General features: G+C 39.5%; 1 protein-coding gene across 7 annotated transcripts in view; it reads right to left on the bottom strand.

Moving 5' to 3' along the window:
• Positions 1-20,103, bottom strand: part of Anks1b (ankyrin repeat and sterile alpha motif domain containing 1B) — a 1,103,087-nt gene that overhangs the window by 914,773 nt on the left and 168,211 nt on the right. For all 7 annotated transcript variants that reach the window (XM_032911305.1, XM_032911312.1, XM_032911325.1 and 4 more), the window contains exon 2: positions 7,220-7,300. In XM_032911305.1, coding sequence (XP_032767196.1) covers positions 7,220-7,300 — 81 coding nt within the window. The remainder of the gene's footprint in view (positions 1-7,219; positions 7,301-20,103) is intronic.

Genomic DNA, 20,103 nt, shown 5'->3' with positions numbered 1-20,103 from the left:
TAAATTAAATCCTAACACATCTTTAAAAGGTTCTTATTTAACAAGATCCGAATTTAGAAGGCTGGGGAGTGACTTAGCCAAGCCAACTACCTGACTTTTAATTTTAGCACCGTTTTCTTTTCCTTTCTGGAAAAGATACTAGAGAAACAAAACAGCGTCAACTGCTGAAGCCTGGTAAGAATGTTAAATGGGAGTCACAAACATCATGTGATAACCGGCACTCCACTCACTATGTAAGCACGAGAATGTGTTTCAAATAAGAACAAGACCGGGTGGAAGTAAAATTTGACATTTATCCAAGTCTCATGATTTTTCTCATCTCTGCCGCATAAGAGCTGTCTGAGAGTCTTCAATTCTGAGAAAAGTAAATAGTCACACTGAGGTAAGACAAATCCAATCAAGAGTTATGAATAAGAAAAACCCACTAAAAGCCAGAATGGGGCTTTCAATTCCAAATATGTTGTGTTATTGACAAGTGTAAGGTAACAAGCAGCAAAATGGTCCCCTTACTTTTCCTTTCTTTGTTCAGTTTTGTTGTTGTTGCTTTGTTTTCTTTTCTTTTCTTTTTTTGGGAGCTGGGGACTAAACCCAGGGCCTTGCACTTGCTAGGCAAGCGCTCTACCACTGAGCTAAATCCCCAACCCCCTTTCTTTGTAAAGTAGCCTGGCCTTGTGTATTTCATCATAGCAACACAGCACAGACTGAAAAAACCTTTCAAGGGGAAGATGAAAAAGATTCATGGGGTGAAACCTTTCCTTTTACTCTCACTAAAAATTCAGAACTTTTTCTTGGTCTCAAATTTTGTTATTTCCTAATCATGTCAATGCTAAGCATTGACTGTTTATCCAGAAAAATTATGAAACATTGAAAAACGATTATTTTTAAACAGTGACTTATTTTAAACATTTGTATTGTATACATAATATTATAACCATTTAATACCTAAGTCAGAAAGGGACAGTCTATGTGAGTTAGAAGAAGAACATCACTAAATACTAACTATCTTTTAACATTTATTACATTAGTTTATCTGATGGGGGACACATGTGTGGAGGTCAGCGGACACCTTGCCAAAGTAGGATTTCTCCTTCCGCCACGTGGGTATGGGAGCTTTGAGTACAGGTTGTCAGACTTGATGTGCAAAGCTTTTACTAGCTGAGTCATCCAGCTGACCCATTCCTTCCATGTGGTACACTTTTAATGTGTTTACTAAATGTCTTTGTGTTTCTACAGTACTGGGCGATTAAATCCAGGACCTTGAAAAATGTAAGCAAATGCATTAGCTATTATCCCTAAACATTTTTTTACTTTATTCTGAGGAAAGGTCCTGCCAGATTTAAGGATGGTCTTCAACTCTTGCCTCAGCCTCCCAAGTACCTGGGAACAATATGGGCTGCTTAATAAGTGTGTGTACCTTTACATTTAAATCTTCTTTCCAATTTTTTATGGTAAGTTTTATAACCTTATTCAAATTTATTAACAAGTAAATCGGCTGAGTTCAGATTCCATTGGAGAGCACATTTTTTAAAAATAAAGTTTGACTTTTAATCAAGCCAGTACCTGGCAGTTATTTAAACACAATAAATACTATCACTAATAAACTGTCATTAGTCATCCTTATGGTGCATCTAGATGTATCATATCTAATGTTAATTAAATGGCCTTTTCCATACAGGCTCATTAAGAGCAAATTAAATTTTAAGTACTTTCTATATATAAACTTAAAGGTTACAAGAATACTCCTATTATTACTTTTTATTTTCCTATAGGCTGAATGTAATACCTTATTCGGGGAAGGCAAACAACTAAGGATGTTGGCTGTTTCGTTCCTCGGATTACACTGTTGATGCCTCTAGACTAGGAAGCATTTTACAAAAAAAAAGGAACAATGGTTCTCATAGCCAGCATTTGATATTGTGACCCGGGGTTAATAGGGTGACTCAGCCACAGGGTACACACTTAGCAGGTACAAAACCTGAATTCAGTGCTAGCAAGTCCTAGCTTGATTTCAGACACTTGAGGGCTGTGTATGGTGATACTGGATGAGTGTAGCTCAGAGTCAGGCCCAAGACTGTAAATGTCAGGCCTCATAGAGTTTACCTTTTTCAGAAACTCGCGCGCGCACACACACACACACACACACACACACACACACACACACACCCAAAAAAGGTGTTCTGAAATCCTAAAATGAATGTGGTAGATGGGTGTGGTGGTTTGAATAGGTTTGGCCCCCATAGACTCTGTTTGAATCCTTGGCCCATAGGAAGTGCTACTATTAGTAGGAGTGGCAAGGGAAAAGGTGTGCCCTTGTTAGAAGAAGTTTGTCACTGAAGGCAGGGCTTTTGAGGTCTTAAGTGCTCAAGCTACCCCTAGACAATGTAGACAAAATCTAGTCTCCTCCTGGCTGCCTGCGAATCAAGATGAAGAGCTCTGGGCTCTTCCAGCAGCACCAGGCCTGCCTGGATGCTCCCAGTGCTTCCTGCCATGATGACAATGGACTGACGCCCTGAAACTGTAAGCCAGCCCCAATTAAATGTTTGTCTTTACAAGAGTCGCCTTGGTCATGGTGTCTCTTCACAGCAATGGAAACCCTAACTAAGACATGGGGGTGACAGAAAACATAACTTTATTGCCAGAGGCAAAACAAAGTATCAAATTAAATCAAAAGTATTCCTAAATAATTTAATTATTTTGCACATAATAGATGCAAATTCGGATAAAAATACAAGTTATATTGTTTTTTCCACTCTCATTTGCATTCCTGTTCTGATAAGTATGGAAACATTTCTGATTAATATTAAATATCACTGAAGAAATTCAGAGTAAATTCTAAGCAAAATCAAAGTACTTGGTTATGCCAACATCATTCTTTCTAGTTTTTCTCAAGAAGATTCCATATAACTTCATTACAACTGTGTTTACTTTATCCTGTTGCTTGTCTGTAGGTCTCAAAATAACAGCTTCATCTGGTTTTAGAATTAACTAACCAATGAGTTTCAATTCTCATAAGGCTAGGCACCAGACTTCCCAGAGGCCACCTGCTTCTCTTTAAAGCAAATAAAGTCTCAGGTGTGCTGTGCATGCCCAGAAGGCTGGGGGACATATGGCCCACTCTCACGGAAGCTTCTTTATATAATAAATTCATACTTATAATTTCTAGACTGTGAAAAAAGAACAATTAAATCGAAGGGGTTTCTAGCTATTGCAACAACTCTGGGTATCTGATTATAAAAATTTTAGAGTGTCCCTCTCTTATTTAAAAAAAAAAAAAAGCTAAGGAAAAAAAATCAAAACTACAGACAGCGTCCCCTCTGGATTCTAGCTCCAATTTAGCATACGATTTAGATTACAGACACTACACTCTATACGATATTAAATTCTAAAAGAGATAAAATGGGAATTATTTTTAACTCCACACATGCCGTATTATCTTCACACGCATATCTCCAAAGGGATAAAGATAATTTGTTGACACTTTTAATTTTCAAGAGTATCCAAGTAGTATCACAACACATCCAAACAGGGTTTGAGAAATAAGACTTAAGAAAAATAAGGAACAATTTCCTAATTCGAGAAGGGGAATAAAACGAAATATAAGAACTTAAGTGTAGTTTTAAGAAAATTGGTAAATTGTTTTTTGAAAGCTATCTAGGCAGGTGATCCCAGCCCTTGTAAGCTGGAGAGAGGAGAAGACTGAGTCTCTCAAAGTCAGCCTGTAAGAAGCACCATGACTGAAAGAAAAAAGAAAAAAAGAAAAGAAAGAAAGACCTGGACAGAAAGAAGGGAAGGAGGGACACGGAGAGGGAGGGGCCTAACAAGGGAGCTGTACTGTGCCGGGCCAGCAGAAAGCTTGCCTAGTAAACCTAGTCTTGACTTCCACCCCCGGCATTTATTAACTAATTACTTACAAAACAAGACAAGACAACAGAACACAGGAAGAAAGAAAAGTCAAACAGGAAAGAGGACCGGAAGAAGGAAGGCAAAGCAGGTAGAAAAGTATGGAAGGGAAAAGACTTGGTGGGGAAGGGTGAGAAGGACAGGCATTGTTATTCAAAAGAGAATTAAGGGATTGATGTTTGAGTGGAAATTGTTGATACTCATCCCCAGTACAATTTCTACTGTTGACCGTGATTTTTTTTCTTTGTCATTTTAAAGTAATAACTTTCTATTCTGTAATTGCAAATGACCATTTCTGCTGTGTCCAGCCTGACTGATTGGCAATGAATTGTTCCGTATGAAATGGTGCATCAGGGGAAGAAGATGCTTCTCCTCCGTTTGTGGATTAACCAGTGCTGATAAACAAGGGCTCCAGGAGAACACACCAACACGGAAGAAATGGTCTCAGTCTCCAGTGTGGAGGCTCAGGGCTGCTCACACATTGGTGGTGGGGAAAAGTTAAACTGAAGGCAAAAGAATGAAATGCGGGGCCCTCAGGCATGCATGCTCCCTAGCTCCGAGAGTCTGCAAACTCTAGCCTAGAAGTCACGTATAGAGGAACAACCTAGGAATCGCAGTAGCAACAAGAATACAATATCCTTTTAACGTTACCTCCTAAGGTTTACTAGAGAAAAATGCAACACAATAAAGCATTAATGGCCTATGCTAAGGGACAATAGCAAAAGAAGTATCAGCCCATTCCACCTTCAATGGTGATCTTCTCGCCTTGAAATAACTTTTTGAAACCTAAGACAGGATTGGTTAGGATTCCATGGGAAACACTACCTGATGATATGGGAAGGTATCTTAGAAATGCATAAGGTTACACAGAAAATCCGGGGAGAGGTTATGTGCAGGAGGCAGTAAAGCAGACAAATGACAAAAGCGTAGACTTGTAACAAGAATGCTGAGGGTCACCGTACAACCCCATCGTATGATACAAGTGAACGGCCTGCTCTGTCCATCTATCCAGTAAGTGGGATTAGGTAAGATAATGGTGTCTATGTGTAGAAGTCTGTAAGTAACTTAAACATATAGGCAGAATATTCCAAATTTCAGAACCATAGCATCACAATACAAAACTGAGAGACGAACAATACACAACGTAGATATCAAAACTGTAATTGAAAGATCAGTGAAAACTAGCTAGCCAGTGGACTGATACACACTGGACTGAAACCAAAAAAACAAAAAACAAAAAACGTTACCAATGACACATATTAAAAGTAAATGATTAGCAGTTTAGACACCTTTCCCACTTTTCCCAAAGCATATGCAATAGGATGCTATTGAGAAAAAGGTTTACTAGAAAGTGGTTGACAAACGAGCTCATCAGATAAAAATCAAATGTATGTAAGTATGGAATACTTACAATGAGTAGGATGCTTAAAATACCTGGCCGAATCCTATTTTCTTTATGCTAATCATAACGATTACTGCTGGGTTCCTTTAAATTATCTTCGCTTTCTATGTTGGTAACAGAAACAGTAATGTTTTCCCAGGTCATCATGTGTAAGTCAATAATGTTCAGTAAATAGATTTTCTGAAAATTCAGAAAAGCTACAAGTCCTAACTTGCTTTCAAATACTTGAGAAGTGGCACTGTAGGAAAACAAGAAATAAATGTAATTCGTAGTTGGCCCTGAGATGGTAAATGTCAGGTGTGCCCCATAGAGTTTACCTTCACCAGAAACCTGAACTCTAAATGAAAAAGAAATATCATTCTCTCTGGTCTAAACTGGTTTAAATTTGCCTTGGAATCTAATCATCCTGATACAAGAATCATAAATAATAATTTCACTTTTGAAGGAGACCTGCGAACTGAGCCCAGTGTTTCACATCCACAGTCCCAGTTTGCCAGAGGCACGGGAAGAGGTCATGGGATTGAACTGATCTTTGAAAAGAAAATAGTGACAGACAAATAGACACACGGACATAGTTTCCATTCTACAGAAAAACAATCTAATAATAAAAAAATCCTATCAAAACAAAAGACTCTAAGCTAGATAGGATATGATAAGATAATATAAAAGAAACGGATAAAACAAATGTGTTTGGTAATCCAATACTAAGAATATAAATAATGGGAGGTCAAATTTGTAATATTTTTTGCAATTCAGATGGTTCTCTAAATATACTGCTGAACAACATTGTGAGTCTGAGGTCCACATCAAGAGAGAGAGAGAGAGAGAGAGAGAGAGAGAGAGAGAGAGAGAGAGAGAGAGACTGCTGATTTATATAAGTTTTAAGAGAAAAACTGTAAGGGCAATAAATAATACAGAAATTCTAAGGGTTTTTGAAGTTAGTTTTATGGCCACCAAAGTAACAATCAACAAGAGTATAAGTTAGGCCCGTATATTTCAAACTTAAATAAATATTATGTGGGAAGAAATAGATATGTGTATGTATGTATATGTGTGTGTGTTTATGTATTCTCATGTAGCTCAGGATGCCCTTGAACTCACAAAGTACCCAAGGATGAGCCTGAACTCCTAACCCAGCCCGTGCTTCCCAAGTGCTAGGATACAATCATGCAGTGATGAACACATTCCACTCAAAACTCTAAAGTGAACTGAAAAGATCCAAGCCTGCGACCCAACTTGCTTCATTCCTGCAAAAGGAACGCAAAAAGGGAAAGAGGGAGACAGGGAAGGGCACATTCCTCTTAGGGTAGCAAAAGTCAGAACATCTGTGTCACCGAGAAAGTGCATCACATTTTAGCACTAACCGTTAGCTTACCTAGTCAGAATACAGATATAAAATACTGGTTGTAGTTCTATGTTCTCTCATGCCCCATAGCATAAACTAGCATATTAATGAAGACATTAATCCCATAAGATCAAATAGGTTAGAGCTGAGAAAGGTGATTATATATGACAGAAAACATCACAAAAGTACCCATGGCCTCTGGTGGCAGGACTGTGGCAAGAGTCCACTCCTGTGTTGAGGGGGAGTAGGTAAAGGTCACGAGAAGGTAAATAGTAGTTTGGGTTTTCGTTATCCTGTTCTTTCCCTAAAACTACACAGGATTAGCATGGTCCCTGCTTCCATCATTCCTGTGTGAATCTGTTTACTACTCCTTTGAATTGACACTCTGAACACACCCATGCTCAGTGATATCCCTACCGAGCATAACTCATCAGTGTTACCATCCGGGCCTCCTCGCTAAACGGCCTAGGACCAGAAGACTTGAGGAATGAGAAGGGCGACAACAGATACAGATAATGTGATCACATGTAACCCAATCTGTAAAACGTCCAGTCCAAATAAGTGGCACTTACTTATGTCCATTTAAGGCTGCGTGGTGCAAAGCGGTGTAACCCGAACTGTCCGTGCAGTTCACGTTGGGACCTCGCCAGATGCTGCGAACGAAACACACACAAGCACAGAGTTAATAGGTACAGAGTCACGCTTTCAGGAGCGAGAACCACGCAGGCGCCAGAGCAGTCCACCGTAGCCTATGAAAACTGCGGTTCGGTACAAAACGAAAGACAGTTTTCATCTACACCCCCCCCAAAGAATAACTTCATTTATTTGACATAGAGAAATCCAGCAGTGGGTGTCCCCATCTTCAAAAATACTACTGAGTATATATTCACTGTCGTGCATTAAGTCTGGGTCCAAAATTTTCCTCTCACTATTATTACTCAAGTATTAACAGTCAGGTACTAGGTACTAAAGAATAAGGCTCTGTCACATTTGCCTCCACTCTTTTAATGCACTGGAAGAGATTTATGTGCACTGCAATACACGTTTGCATTATGGGAGGACTTAAGCTCTTCTTCTTGTTCTATTGCTGCCAAGGAAATGTATAGAAAACCACAAGAAGAGCCTAACCATTATGCTCTTACCATTGACTTTACTATACAATATGTTCTGGAACTAACACATAACTATGTAAAAGACTCATTTGGTAATTGATCACTGCAATTAAAGAAATTACTTTTAGCCTTTGGAGACCATAAAGCATTGAAAGACACTTTTCTAAGAACAGACAAAATGACTTTAATCTAGTGTTCATGCTGATATTGAAATTAGAAAAGATACTAGCTAATGGCAAATTCATATTCACAAAATATTTATAATGCATTAACTCTAGGTCACATATTGTGACAAGCATTGAAAATACAAAATCATAGACAATAATCTTTCCTTCTAAGAGCATAGTCTGACTGGTGTGGTGGCTCATGGCTTTAATCCTAGCACTCAAGAGGCAAAGGCAGGCAGGTCTCTGAGAGTTGGAGACCAGCATGGTCTATACAGGAGTTCCAGGACAGCCAGGAGTATATCTAACTCCTGTCTCAAAAGTCTAATGTAGATAATGGATATGGTACACATTCAAACATACAGGAAAATACACACACACACATGAATAGATATGCATAAGTGAATAAATACACACACACATATATGTATATATGTATGTACATACATACATACAGAGAGAGATATAAAGCAAGCTTTAATAAAATACACCCTAAATTTAATTAAATGAATTAAATTTAATTAATTTAAATAACACAAATGATTCATTTTTATTAATTAAATTAATTAATTTAATTTAATTTTAAAAACCCTAAATTACTAAGCTGTTTGTACAGCTAAGTATAGACTTGCTTAGCATATTCAAGGTCTGAGGTTTTGATGAGAGCTCTCTAACACATACACACACACACACACACACACACACACACACACACACGAAAGAGAGAGAGCTAAGAAACCTCAATGATTTCCTTAATAGAGAAAGAAGACCTGATCCAAACAAGGTTGCAACACAGATAAACAAAAGACAGAAAGGGTCATTTGATAATCATTAAGGGCACAACTTGGCAAGAGCACATAATGATCTTACGTAGTTTTTTAATGCACATAACAGCAGATCTTCCAAATACATTAAGTAAAACCTGGCTCAGCTGCCAAGATAAAGCAGGCTTATATACCTATGTCTGAAAAAAAATTAAACTAGCTCTCAGTTGATGAAATCAAAAGAAAATCAGTATGAAACTAAATAATATTACTTGCCAAGTTGATCTAACTGGAATTTATGTGACATTTTTTTATGTAATAATAATAGAATAATAAAAGTTTTTACAAGTAAACTCAGGATATTTATCAAAACACAGCAAATTACATAAAATAGGCCCGATATACACGAAAGTATTCAAATTAAGATAGATATAGGCTCTGACTACAGTGAAATTAAATTAGAAAGAACTCACACAGAAATACCTGGGAACCCCTGGTGTTGGCAATGAAGTAACATCAAAGTCAGAGAAGATAATAAAAAGGAAATTGCAAAGTGTTTTAAGCTTAAAACATAACACACTAAACTTGGCTTACTAAACTGATTTAAACTTTACATACTAAAACCCTCCACACACAAAGTATACCGAACGAACTAGCGTCACTAAAACACTAATTGAGATGAGAGGAAAGGCTCAACCTGAACCCCAGCCTCTAGTTTAAGAAACAAAAAAAGAGCTAGAGTTTGGCCATTAAAGGCTCACACTCAATTCTTAAAAGGCTACAAGTTGTATTGCCAGCACCCATGTAATCTAAGTCTGTCTTCACAGTTGCCCAGTATGCCCTCTAATGGCACCTGTCCCACATGGCACACACACACACTCACACACACATGCATACGAACACACTCATACACATACACATGAGCACACACACACATGCACACACACTCACATACACGCACACTCACACACACAAACGCACACACACACATCAGTAAAAAAAAAAAAAACCAACTCATGAATCATATAACACATTAACAAAAGAAACCAAATAATCCCTCTAAAATAGGCATAAATCCTGAATACACTTCCTCCAAAGGGAATGGAAAAATAGAAAATGGGTATGTGAAAAAGCCTACCATTTCATTAACCATCAGATTTCATCAGTAATCAATTTCATTCATTAGGATGGTTATTGTCATTCTTTGCATAGCTGTCCCTTTTTTTTTTTTTTAAGTGCTTATAAAGGTTTGGGGAATAGAAACTGTCTATACACTGCTAGCTAGAATGTAAAATGATATAGCCACTACGAAAACACCATGGAGGTTTTAAAATAAATTAAAAATAGAACTTCACGTGGCCCAGCAATCACCCTTCCGAATACACACCAAGATATTAATATCACGGCAATAAAGGTAACAGCACTCCTGTGTGCACTGGCAGCATTTATCCACCAAGAGCTGAGACAGTCAAACAACCAAAATGCCTGTCAACTGACGGACGAGTAAACCAAGTGTGGGATACGCTTATAATTAATGTAAAATGAGGAAAAGACCCTGACGCTTGCTACAGCATGGGATGAGCACAGGGAACATCGCCCTGAGTGAAACTGACAGACACGGGGGGAGGAGTGCTGTCCATCAACGCTGACTGAAGCACTACTCACAATACTATGTGGGAACCAACATATATATATATATATATATATATATATATATATGTGTGTGTGTGTGTGTGTGTGTGTGTGTGTATGTATATATATGTATATGTATATATATATATATATATATATGTATGTATATATATATGGTCTAGATGCTCCCATGGAAGTTATTCATCCAGAAAAAAGAACGGGATAACAGCAGTAGTAGAAAGGTGGATGCAAATACAGAGAATCATATTAAGCCAATCACGTGAGTCATGAAGCCATCAGTACCAAGTCTTCTCTAATTTGTGGTTTCTAAATTTTCACAGAGACCTAAAATAATGTCCCTCTGTGTGTATTTATATAAATGTATAAGAATACAAATATGTGTGCATGTGTATTTTTATAACATGAAGGTGCAAATGAAACAGAGCAAAGGGGGTTAACGGTAAGGGAGGTCTAAGAAGGGGGCAGAGAGACATAGGGGAAGATTATACATAAAAATACACTTGAATAAAAATGTTCTTATAAAACAGTACCATGCATATTTAAAATGTCATTTATGGTAAACAGTGGAAGCATGGTGGAAAGAAATCTTATACGCTGAAAACTCAATTCAACCACGTTCTTGAAAGTTACCGTGGCATAATCAAAAATTGTTTTCAAATCTGCACGTTATTTAGCCTACCAACCCCTCTTAGGGGAGCTTGATGAGTAGGAAATGAAGGTATTGATGTAAACACTGTAAACATAAACACACGCTTGGCAATTTTAATAGCAAAAAGAAGAATATAGTGAGCCTGACCAGAAGAGGAAAAACTGGATTTACCAGCACTGGGGACTCACCCAAGTACAGCATGCTACATCACTACTACAGTAAATAACTATTATCTATTTGTGGACACCTTGAAAGTTAACAAAACTATATACTAAATGAAAAAGGTGAACTACAAAATATCGTATTTGACTCAGAATCCCAAATGTGTTTTATGCAATAACTCCTCCACGTCTGTATAAGACAAATACTCTTACTATTCCTACTGGGCAGATGAGAGATATTAGCATTAATTTAGAAAAATACATATAATGTCTTCAAAGCCTTTTGGTTAAAATTATGTGCAGAAAAAAATGTACACAAAGATACATTTAACTCCTTTTTTCTTTACTAACTTCATTTATTCACTTACATCCTAATCACAGCCCCTCTCATAAGTCCCTCCCCTCACTAACTCCTTCCTTTCTTCTCAGAGAATGGGAAGCCCCCTTCATTATCACCCTACCCTGGGTACCACCCCACCCTGGAACATCCAGTTGCCTCTTTCACTGAGGCCAAACTAGGGCAGTTAGAGGAAGGGCATACAATGGCAGGAAACAGAGTCAAAGACAGTTTGAATCCGTTAAAATACCATGTAATTGCCCCCCCCCCCGGGACCCAGCCCATATACAGCCACCAAACCCAGAAAATATTACTGATGCCTACAAGTGCACGCTGACGGAAGCCTGAAATGCCTGTCTCCTGAGAGGCTTTGCCAGAGCATATCAAATACAGAGACAAATGCTAGCAGCCAACCATTGAACTGAGAATGGGGTCCTCACTGGAGGAGTTAGAGAAAGGATTGAAGGAGCTGAGGGGGTTTGCAACCCCATAAGAACAACAATGCCAACCAACCAGACCTCCCAGGGACTAAACCACCATCCAAAGAGTACACGTGGACAGACCCACGGCTCCAGCTGCATACGCAGCAGAGGATGGCCTTGTTGGGCACCAATGGGAGGAGAAGCCCTTGGTCCTGCCAAGGCTCCACCCCCCAGTGTAGGCGAATGTCAGGGTGGAGAAGCAGGGAACACCCTCATAGAAGAAGGGGATGAGGGGATGGGATGGGGTTTTACGGATGGGAAACTGGGAAAGGGGATAACATTTGAGATGTAAATAAATTTTTAAAAATTCAATAAAAAATAAAATAAATGAAATGTAAAAAAAAATAACCACGTATTGAGGGGGGAAAGGTGAAGAGAAAGGTAGATTCATTGGTTCCTTTTTGGCTGCTGTGATCAAATATCTAACATGAAGACCTTAAAAGAGAAATGGGAAGCAGTTTGGGTACAGCCCACCGTGGTGCAGAAGGCATGGCCGCAGGAGTAGCCTGTAGCTGGAGCAGCAGGAACTTGCTCACCTCTCAAAGATTAGGAAACGGAAAGGCAATGTCAGCATTTGTCTGATTTTTTTTTCCATTTTCAGTCAGGTCAGGACCCTGCCTTGTGGGCTGCTGCCATCACATCCAGGTGAATCCTCCCTCACAGACTGAAAATACACTCAGACACACCATGGGTTTGCCTGTGAGATGATTCCAAGTCTGGTCAGGCTGCCAATGAAGAATGATGTTAATAGAACAGATGAAAGAAATATCCTGAATTATTGGGTACAAAATGGCAAATTGAGAAAGTTGACAGAGGGAAATCAAATTCTTACATCTGAAAGAAAACCTCTGAGAGGTGATAACCACATAGAAAAGAGTTAGCTTGGCACATGACTGAGTTTCATGAATGGCGTGCAGCTGGTGAGATGACTCTATTTGTAGGAACTTCGAGAGCTGTGCTGTCTTTGGGGAATGCCTGATTTCAGACAGGCTACCTCAGAACCCTGTATTGCTATTTATTGCTAACATAAGGTGGAGGTCCTCTGAATTCCATTTACCTCTTGTGTCTCAGTTCCATATTATCAACAAAAAATTAATTGTAATAGCTGAAATTTTTCTAATGAATGCTTCTTCTTATTCCTCCTCCTCCTCCTCCTCTTCCTCCTCCTCTTCTTCGCAGAATGAATATAGGCACACATTCTTATAAACAAGGAGGTTCAGAATAGAAATTTAGCGCATGTGCCAGGAAGCTAAATTCAGCTGCACCTATCGACAGAGCCTGTAGGCACACATCCACATATCCTCAGAACATCTCTACACATTCAAAGGCTATAAATAATCCAGGCCCAAAACCTCAAACTAAGAACTCAAAAAGGAAACCCTGATTTTGGAAAGCTCATGCCTTGAGTCAATAGCCCATTCATTCCAACTTCTTAAAAACATATCCCTCCTTTACTCAGTCATGATAAGGACCTTTAGCAGATGTACGGAAAAGGTTTGAGAATCTCATTATGTGTGGGGTTTTTTTTTTAAACTCAGATTCTTTATCTTATTCTAATAGAGACTAAAAATGGCACTTCCGAATATTTTAAAAATCTTCTGGTCAGCATTCGTTACCCGAAATGAATGCTTCCTTAGGATGAGATCAAAACCTTCCAAAAGACTCCATTCCCTTGGTTGGAATGTAACCAGGTTCCTGGGCTTTCTACTGAACCAGGACATGCACAAAATCATTTCATTTCTTTGGTTTTTACATAGTGAAAAGGATAGTCCTTAAATGTAATCCCAAATTTCTTGGGCCAATATACACATGCATCATAGCCAATGAGATGTAAGAAACAACTAACCCCACCACTTGGTCATTGTTATTTTCTTCACAAATCTAAGGAGAAAATCCATTCCTAACAACACAGGAGTGTGTCAGCTTTCTCTGGAGCTGGGGAAATAAGTCACTAGTAGAGAGAACCCTATAAGCTCTCTGACTAGCCCTATTTCAAGTGATTGATAGCCTAATGAGGACACAGACTTTCATATTATGTAATGCAGGGCAGCTCAATGTTATTATTGGGGACAGAGGGAAAGAAAATAATCGAAGGTTACACTGATGTGATTGGTTTCCGACATCCACTAGGAGACACACCATCACCCTCTGTGACAGCATTTCCAGACAGGGTTAACTGAATGGAGTTAAGATCCACCCTCAAAGTGGACAGCCCAGAAGTAGAAATCCCAGGGTAAAGGAGCATGGGTATGCCTCCTTCACTTCCTCCTGAGTGGGTATCTCTCACACCACTGCGGCTGACGTATCCTCCACTGAGGTCAGACTCCAGCTTCTCCGGCTTCCTGATAAGGACCAGCAACTCCCCAGTGAACTCCCAGACTTTCAGACTGGGACGACTAAGCCGTTCACTTTCCTGGACTGAAAAGCTACCAGACTCTCTGTTCTTCTAGCCTACAGAAAGCCACTGTTGAACACTCCAGCCCTTACAGTACAAGATAATCCAATAAATTCCTCTTTACAGTATATATCATACAGATATATTTGATACTTACATTTTACAGGCCCTATCCCTCCATTTATTTTTTTTCTCTTCTTTTTATTTGTTCTTGTTTTTGTTGATCAGGTCTCACTACATAGCTCTGTCTGTTCTGGAATTCACTATGTGGACCAGGCCAGCCTCAAACTCACATAGATTCCCTTGCCTCTGCCTCCTGAGTACTGGGATTAAAGATGCGTGCCACTATGGTCGGTTTAACACAGACTCTTAAATGATAGGCTATAACCTCATATGGGAGCACACAACTGAATAAAGGGAGATGGGGGAGGGGTGGATGGTGAGCGTAAAGGGTTTCTGAATGTGTGGCAACCAAAAATTAATTCAAAAACAATATACAATGATTTCCAAGTGTTTCTGGAAGCACCGCCCCATGATGCATTTCAAGATTTTACTTAGTTCTGAACAAACATTGTGTACTTTCACTGCGCATGCTCACGCCACACGTGACAACGCGAGCTCTCACGCCACACAAGACAACGCGAGCTCTCAAGTCACACGTGACAGCAAGTGCTGTCTGAAATACTTTGGTTCAGACTCAGAGTGTGAGATGCAGTGTTTTTACAGAACCTACGAAGTTTTCTGCTATTATAGACACAGAATGGTTTGATTACAGAAGACAAAAACTTACGTATTTCCCTACCTTCCTTCCTCGCACAAACGTATTAAATTAGTAAATATCTGGACTGTATTATGTTGAAATGTTTGGTTTTTGAAATTTAGGTTGCCGGCTAATCTCCTTTTAAAAATTCGTTATTTTTAACTTGGAATTAGGAGAGAATTTCCAAATTTTTCTGAAATGTCCCTAAATGCACTTCCTTTCTGCACTATGCATTTCTGTGAAGTGGCAATAACTCGCCGATGATTATTAAAATCAAAATATCAATCAACTCCAAAAAAATGCTAAAGAGGTTCAAATTGTACAGTACCAATATTCAGCCTAGTTTTAATCCTTCATATAAAAGAAAACCACATCCTTCCCACTAGTATGAAATTTGCTTCAGGTCTTGATAAATAACAAAAGTATTATGTCTACATTACATATATATACATATATGTACATAATTATATTCAGATAAATTTCATTATGATTTGGTATCAGTGTATAATTTGTATACCTATTCTATGTACTTTGCGTCTCATAAGTATTCGCAAGCATAAAGAAGAAGCAAACAGAAGAGATTCAAGAAGCTCTGCTCGGCCTACAGGAGCCGGATATAGATCTCTCCTGAGAGACACAGCCAGAATACAGCAAATACAGAGGCGAATGCCAGCAGCAAACCACTGAACTGAGAACAGGACCCCCATTGAAGGAATCAGAGAAAGAACTGGAAGAGTTTGAAGGGGCTTGAGACTCCATATGAACAACAATGCCAACCAACCAGAGCTTCCAGGGACTAAGCCACTACCCAAAGACTATACATGGACTGACCCTGGACTCTGACCTCATAGGTAGCAATGAATAGCCTAGTAAGAGCACCAGTGGAAGGGGAAGCCCTGGGTCCTGCTAAGACTGAACCCCAGTGAACGTGATTGCTGGGGGGAGGGCAGCAATGGGGGGAGGATGGGGAGGGGAACACCCATAAAGAAAGGGAGGGGGAGGGGTTAGGGATGTTGGCCCAGAAACCAGGAAAGGGAATAACACTCGAAATGTAAATAAGAAATACTCAAGTTAATAAAAAAAAATTAAAAAAAAAAGCAGCTCTGCTTGACAGAATTAGACTGATACAGGGAACATAAAATGATTACCAAAAGTAACTTAAAATATTGGATTTCTTTTAAAAAATAAAATATCTATTTGACTGAGTCCCAATTTCTTAAAGTGTTTTTACATTTTTTGAGAGGATGTAGCAACTGCTCTTAGACTGTAAACATAATTACACAAAAGCTAACACTTTAGGGAGTATATGGGCAAAATTATATTAACAAACATTTTAAGTGAATAACATGTACGCTAAACTTTTCATTGCAGTTGCATAGCCAAATCCATGATAGGCTGGCTGTGAGCAGAAATGGCTCAAGTAATAATCACATCATTCATGCTGGTTCTTCAATACATATAATCAGGTTTCATGGGAAAGGATTCAGAATGTGAGCATCTGTAACCATTCTGAGCATTAAACTAGATGAAAATCAGACTCAACATGCCGATCTGCTTTTGACTTTGTTACTGGTGGTTAAAATGTAAAACAACGCTCCCAGCCCATGCCTCCCCTTTCCAAAGTTGACCAGATGCTTGAAAGCAAACCAACAGACAAGGGAGATTAACCTCCCATGATTACACACCATGGGTTCAACGGCGATTGTTCCTCCTACCCTTGTCTTTGCTACCTAGATGGCAAGCCAGAGGTGCTGTCAAATGCACAATACTGATGCTTCACAGATCCTCATTCTAATCCTCAGGATCGATGAAGACGACCTGTTATATGGCAAGGAAGAATTAAGGCCATTGCCAGAATTAAACTGCTCATCATCTGACTTTAACGGGATTATCCAGAGGTATCCAATATAATCAGAGATGTCCTTACATAGAGAGGGTGACAGGAGACCTGGAGCCATGGAGACTACAGCAAGAGAGACCTCACTGGTCACCGGACTGTAAAATTAAAAGACAGACAAAGCACCCAAGAATGTGACCAGCTGCTAGACCAGCAGTTCTCAATACATGAGCGGCAACCATCACAGGGGTCATATATCAAATATTAGATATTTACATTATGAGTCATAACTAGAAAAATTACAGTTACGAAGTAGCAATAAAGTACTTTTATAGGTGAGGGGAGGAGTGTCCACCACAACATAAGGAAGTGCACCAAAGTGTCACAGCATTAGGAAGGTTGAGAATCACTGCTCTAGAATCTGGGAAGGGTAAGAAAATATATTTCCCCAGAGCCTCTCAAAGACAATGCAACCCTTCTGACTCCTTGGTTTTAGCCCATTGAGATTTCTAACCTCTGTGATTGCCACACAGTAGACTTGCAAGGCTTAAACCACTAAATTTGTGATAATTTACCACATCGGCAACAAGAAACTAACAGAGGTATGTAGAATAACAGCCCTGCCACACAAGAGGCTTCGGATACACCTCAATATTTGGGAAACTGAGGCAGCAGGAGGAAAAGAACATGAACAACACATGGAGTTGGGGCAGCAGTGTGCTATGAAACATGAGAAGTGCTTACAGAAGCATCCGTTTTCAACTTCTACAATTCTGAGGTTTTTAATGAGGAAATAAAACAGCGCTTTTCCAAGATCACACATGTAGTTAGCACTGACTGCCAGATTCAGGACCAGGCCGTCTGTTCCCAGAGACCATGGCCCTGGCTCACTCGACTCCGGGCTCATTGTCTTAAAGTACCTTTTCATTATTATGAAATCATTGAGACTTTCTATGCTTTGGGGCCAACTGTATTTCTTCTGTGAGTGCCTCATTTTTCCCGTTGTGTTTCCCAATATTTCATTACTCTTAAGGACCCTTTCATTACTTGAGAGAGCTATCCTATTTTATTTTTGCAAAATGAATAGTTATTGACTGTTTCTACGTCCTCACAATTTCCGTCAGCTCAGCTGAGTTCACTGGGTCATTTGCCTTACCACGGATATTTACTGAATCAAGTCTACATTGTTTCTCACCTTGACACCACAACAAAGAAAGGCATCCTTTAAAAAAAAAAAAAAAAGATTGTCAAATTATCTCTTAATGCCTACTCTGTAGAAGTTAGTTCTTGCACAATGGGACTTAATGGACTAACTTCCTTATTCTTTCCTTATACCAGTCATTAAAATAACTCTACGTTTTCTCAAATACACTTATATACTTAATACTAGTACAAGTTGTAATCCAAAAACATGTTATTTTTAAGATATTTACTCATTAACTCTTCATAGGAAAGCTACAAATGCACACTATAATTATTCCACTTTACAGACGACAAGGTCCAGAAACATGAAATGACTTGGTCTGGGTTGAACTGCCCCACACTAAGTGAAGCAGGGCTTCAAAGCAACTACAGTCCTCTTTGCTTGCCTAATGTCTCATGACAGTGGTTCAGAACCTTCCTGACGCTGCAGGACTTTGGTGATACAGTTCCCCATGTTGCGCTGAGCCCCAACCGTAAAATAACTTCATGGCTGCTTCGTAACTGGAACCTTGCTACTGTTGTGAACTATGATGTAAATACTTGATATGCAGGGTATCTGTTATGTGACTGTAGATCTTTGGTTTCTTTGAAAAACAGACATATTGTGGGAATCTGTTTTAATCTTAGGTGTGGGATTTGAGGCTACTTCAGACGGTCCACAGCAGCTGACTGTGATTTGCCTCGTGCTCTAGCAGGGCTGTGATTTTGACAGCCGCAGACGACTTGTGTGACATTTGGAATTCTGGGGACTTTCCAGAGGGTACACAAATGCAAGGGTCCTGAGAGTCGGGGTGGTTGTTGTGGTTGTTGTGATTGGTGGGTTGTTGTCTGTTGGTCGGTTGCTGTTGATCTGCTTGTTAAATAGTTGTGTGCGAAGAAGAAAATAGATATTCTGATGGGGAAGATGAAGCCACCCGAGGACCTCGATGCCTGTAATCAGCAGGAAGTAATCTAACAATAATGTAGTCTCCCCTTTTCTTAGGTGGTTATAGGGGTGGAAGAAGAGGGGTGGAGAAGGATGGAGGAATAAAGAACCCATAAAGTAGCCAAAGTCTGGCTACGTGTGCTCCCTGTGAAAGGGTCTTGACACCGCTCCCAAGTATCGATGGACAGGGGTTAAGGACCACTGGTGTGTTGGGTGCATCCATTGGTTGGATGGTTAATTGGCTGGCTGGCTGAAGTTTATTCTTCCTTTTATGGTATTGAGAACCAAGGTCTTAAGGATGCTAAACAAGGGCTCTACCACTGAGCCACATTCTGGCTCTGACACTGCCTGGTCATTTAAATTCCAAAGAGGTGACATTTGATTGTTTGCTATGCTACTCAGACTGCATTTACCTTCCCACGGCATGTGCCACAACCCTGAGTCCAATGCGTTTAGTCGTTTATTGCTATTCTAGACAACAACATATTTTTATATCCCCCAATTACCGCTGCTGATGAAATTTTTTTTAATTAATTCATTTTAAAACTCATTATTAAACACCTACTATGTACAGCCACTCTTCTCATTGCCCCTGTCACTGATGGTGGGGCACTCAGAATAGGGGGAAGGGACAACAAAGGCAACATTGCCTGCCCTGTGGTCCTTGAATCTCAATACCAATATATGAATATGTAAATATATCAGAGACAAGTCATAGGAAGTAAGAGCTCAATGCTGCAACAACAGGAAAGGAAAAGGAACAGAGTGCTCTTTTATGTCAGCAAAGCCTTAGCACACATCTTTAAGAGGCCATGTCACACAGAAAAGGGGGCTTTGACATGTTCTAGAATAGATAGAGGCCAGCGTGCTGGAGCAGCAAGGCCAAGAGGGAAAGGAGTTCAGAATCTCAAGGCCAGACCACATAGGGCCTTGTCGCCATTGTGGTTTTGATCTTAGAACAGAAAGCCACCTAAGGTTAGTAGACAATGAAATAATTTGGAAACATTTTAAAAT

Source organism: Rattus rattus, chromosome 1, assembly GCF_011064425.1.
Source record: "Rattus rattus isolate New Zealand chromosome 1, Rrattus_CSIRO_v1, whole genome shotgun sequence".
In the NCBI taxonomy this organism is placed as follows: domain Eukaryota; kingdom Metazoa; phylum Chordata; class Mammalia; order Rodentia; family Muridae; genus Rattus; species Rattus rattus.
Note: the sequence above shows the minus strand (reverse complement) of the source record. Positions and strands in the feature narration are given on the sequence as shown.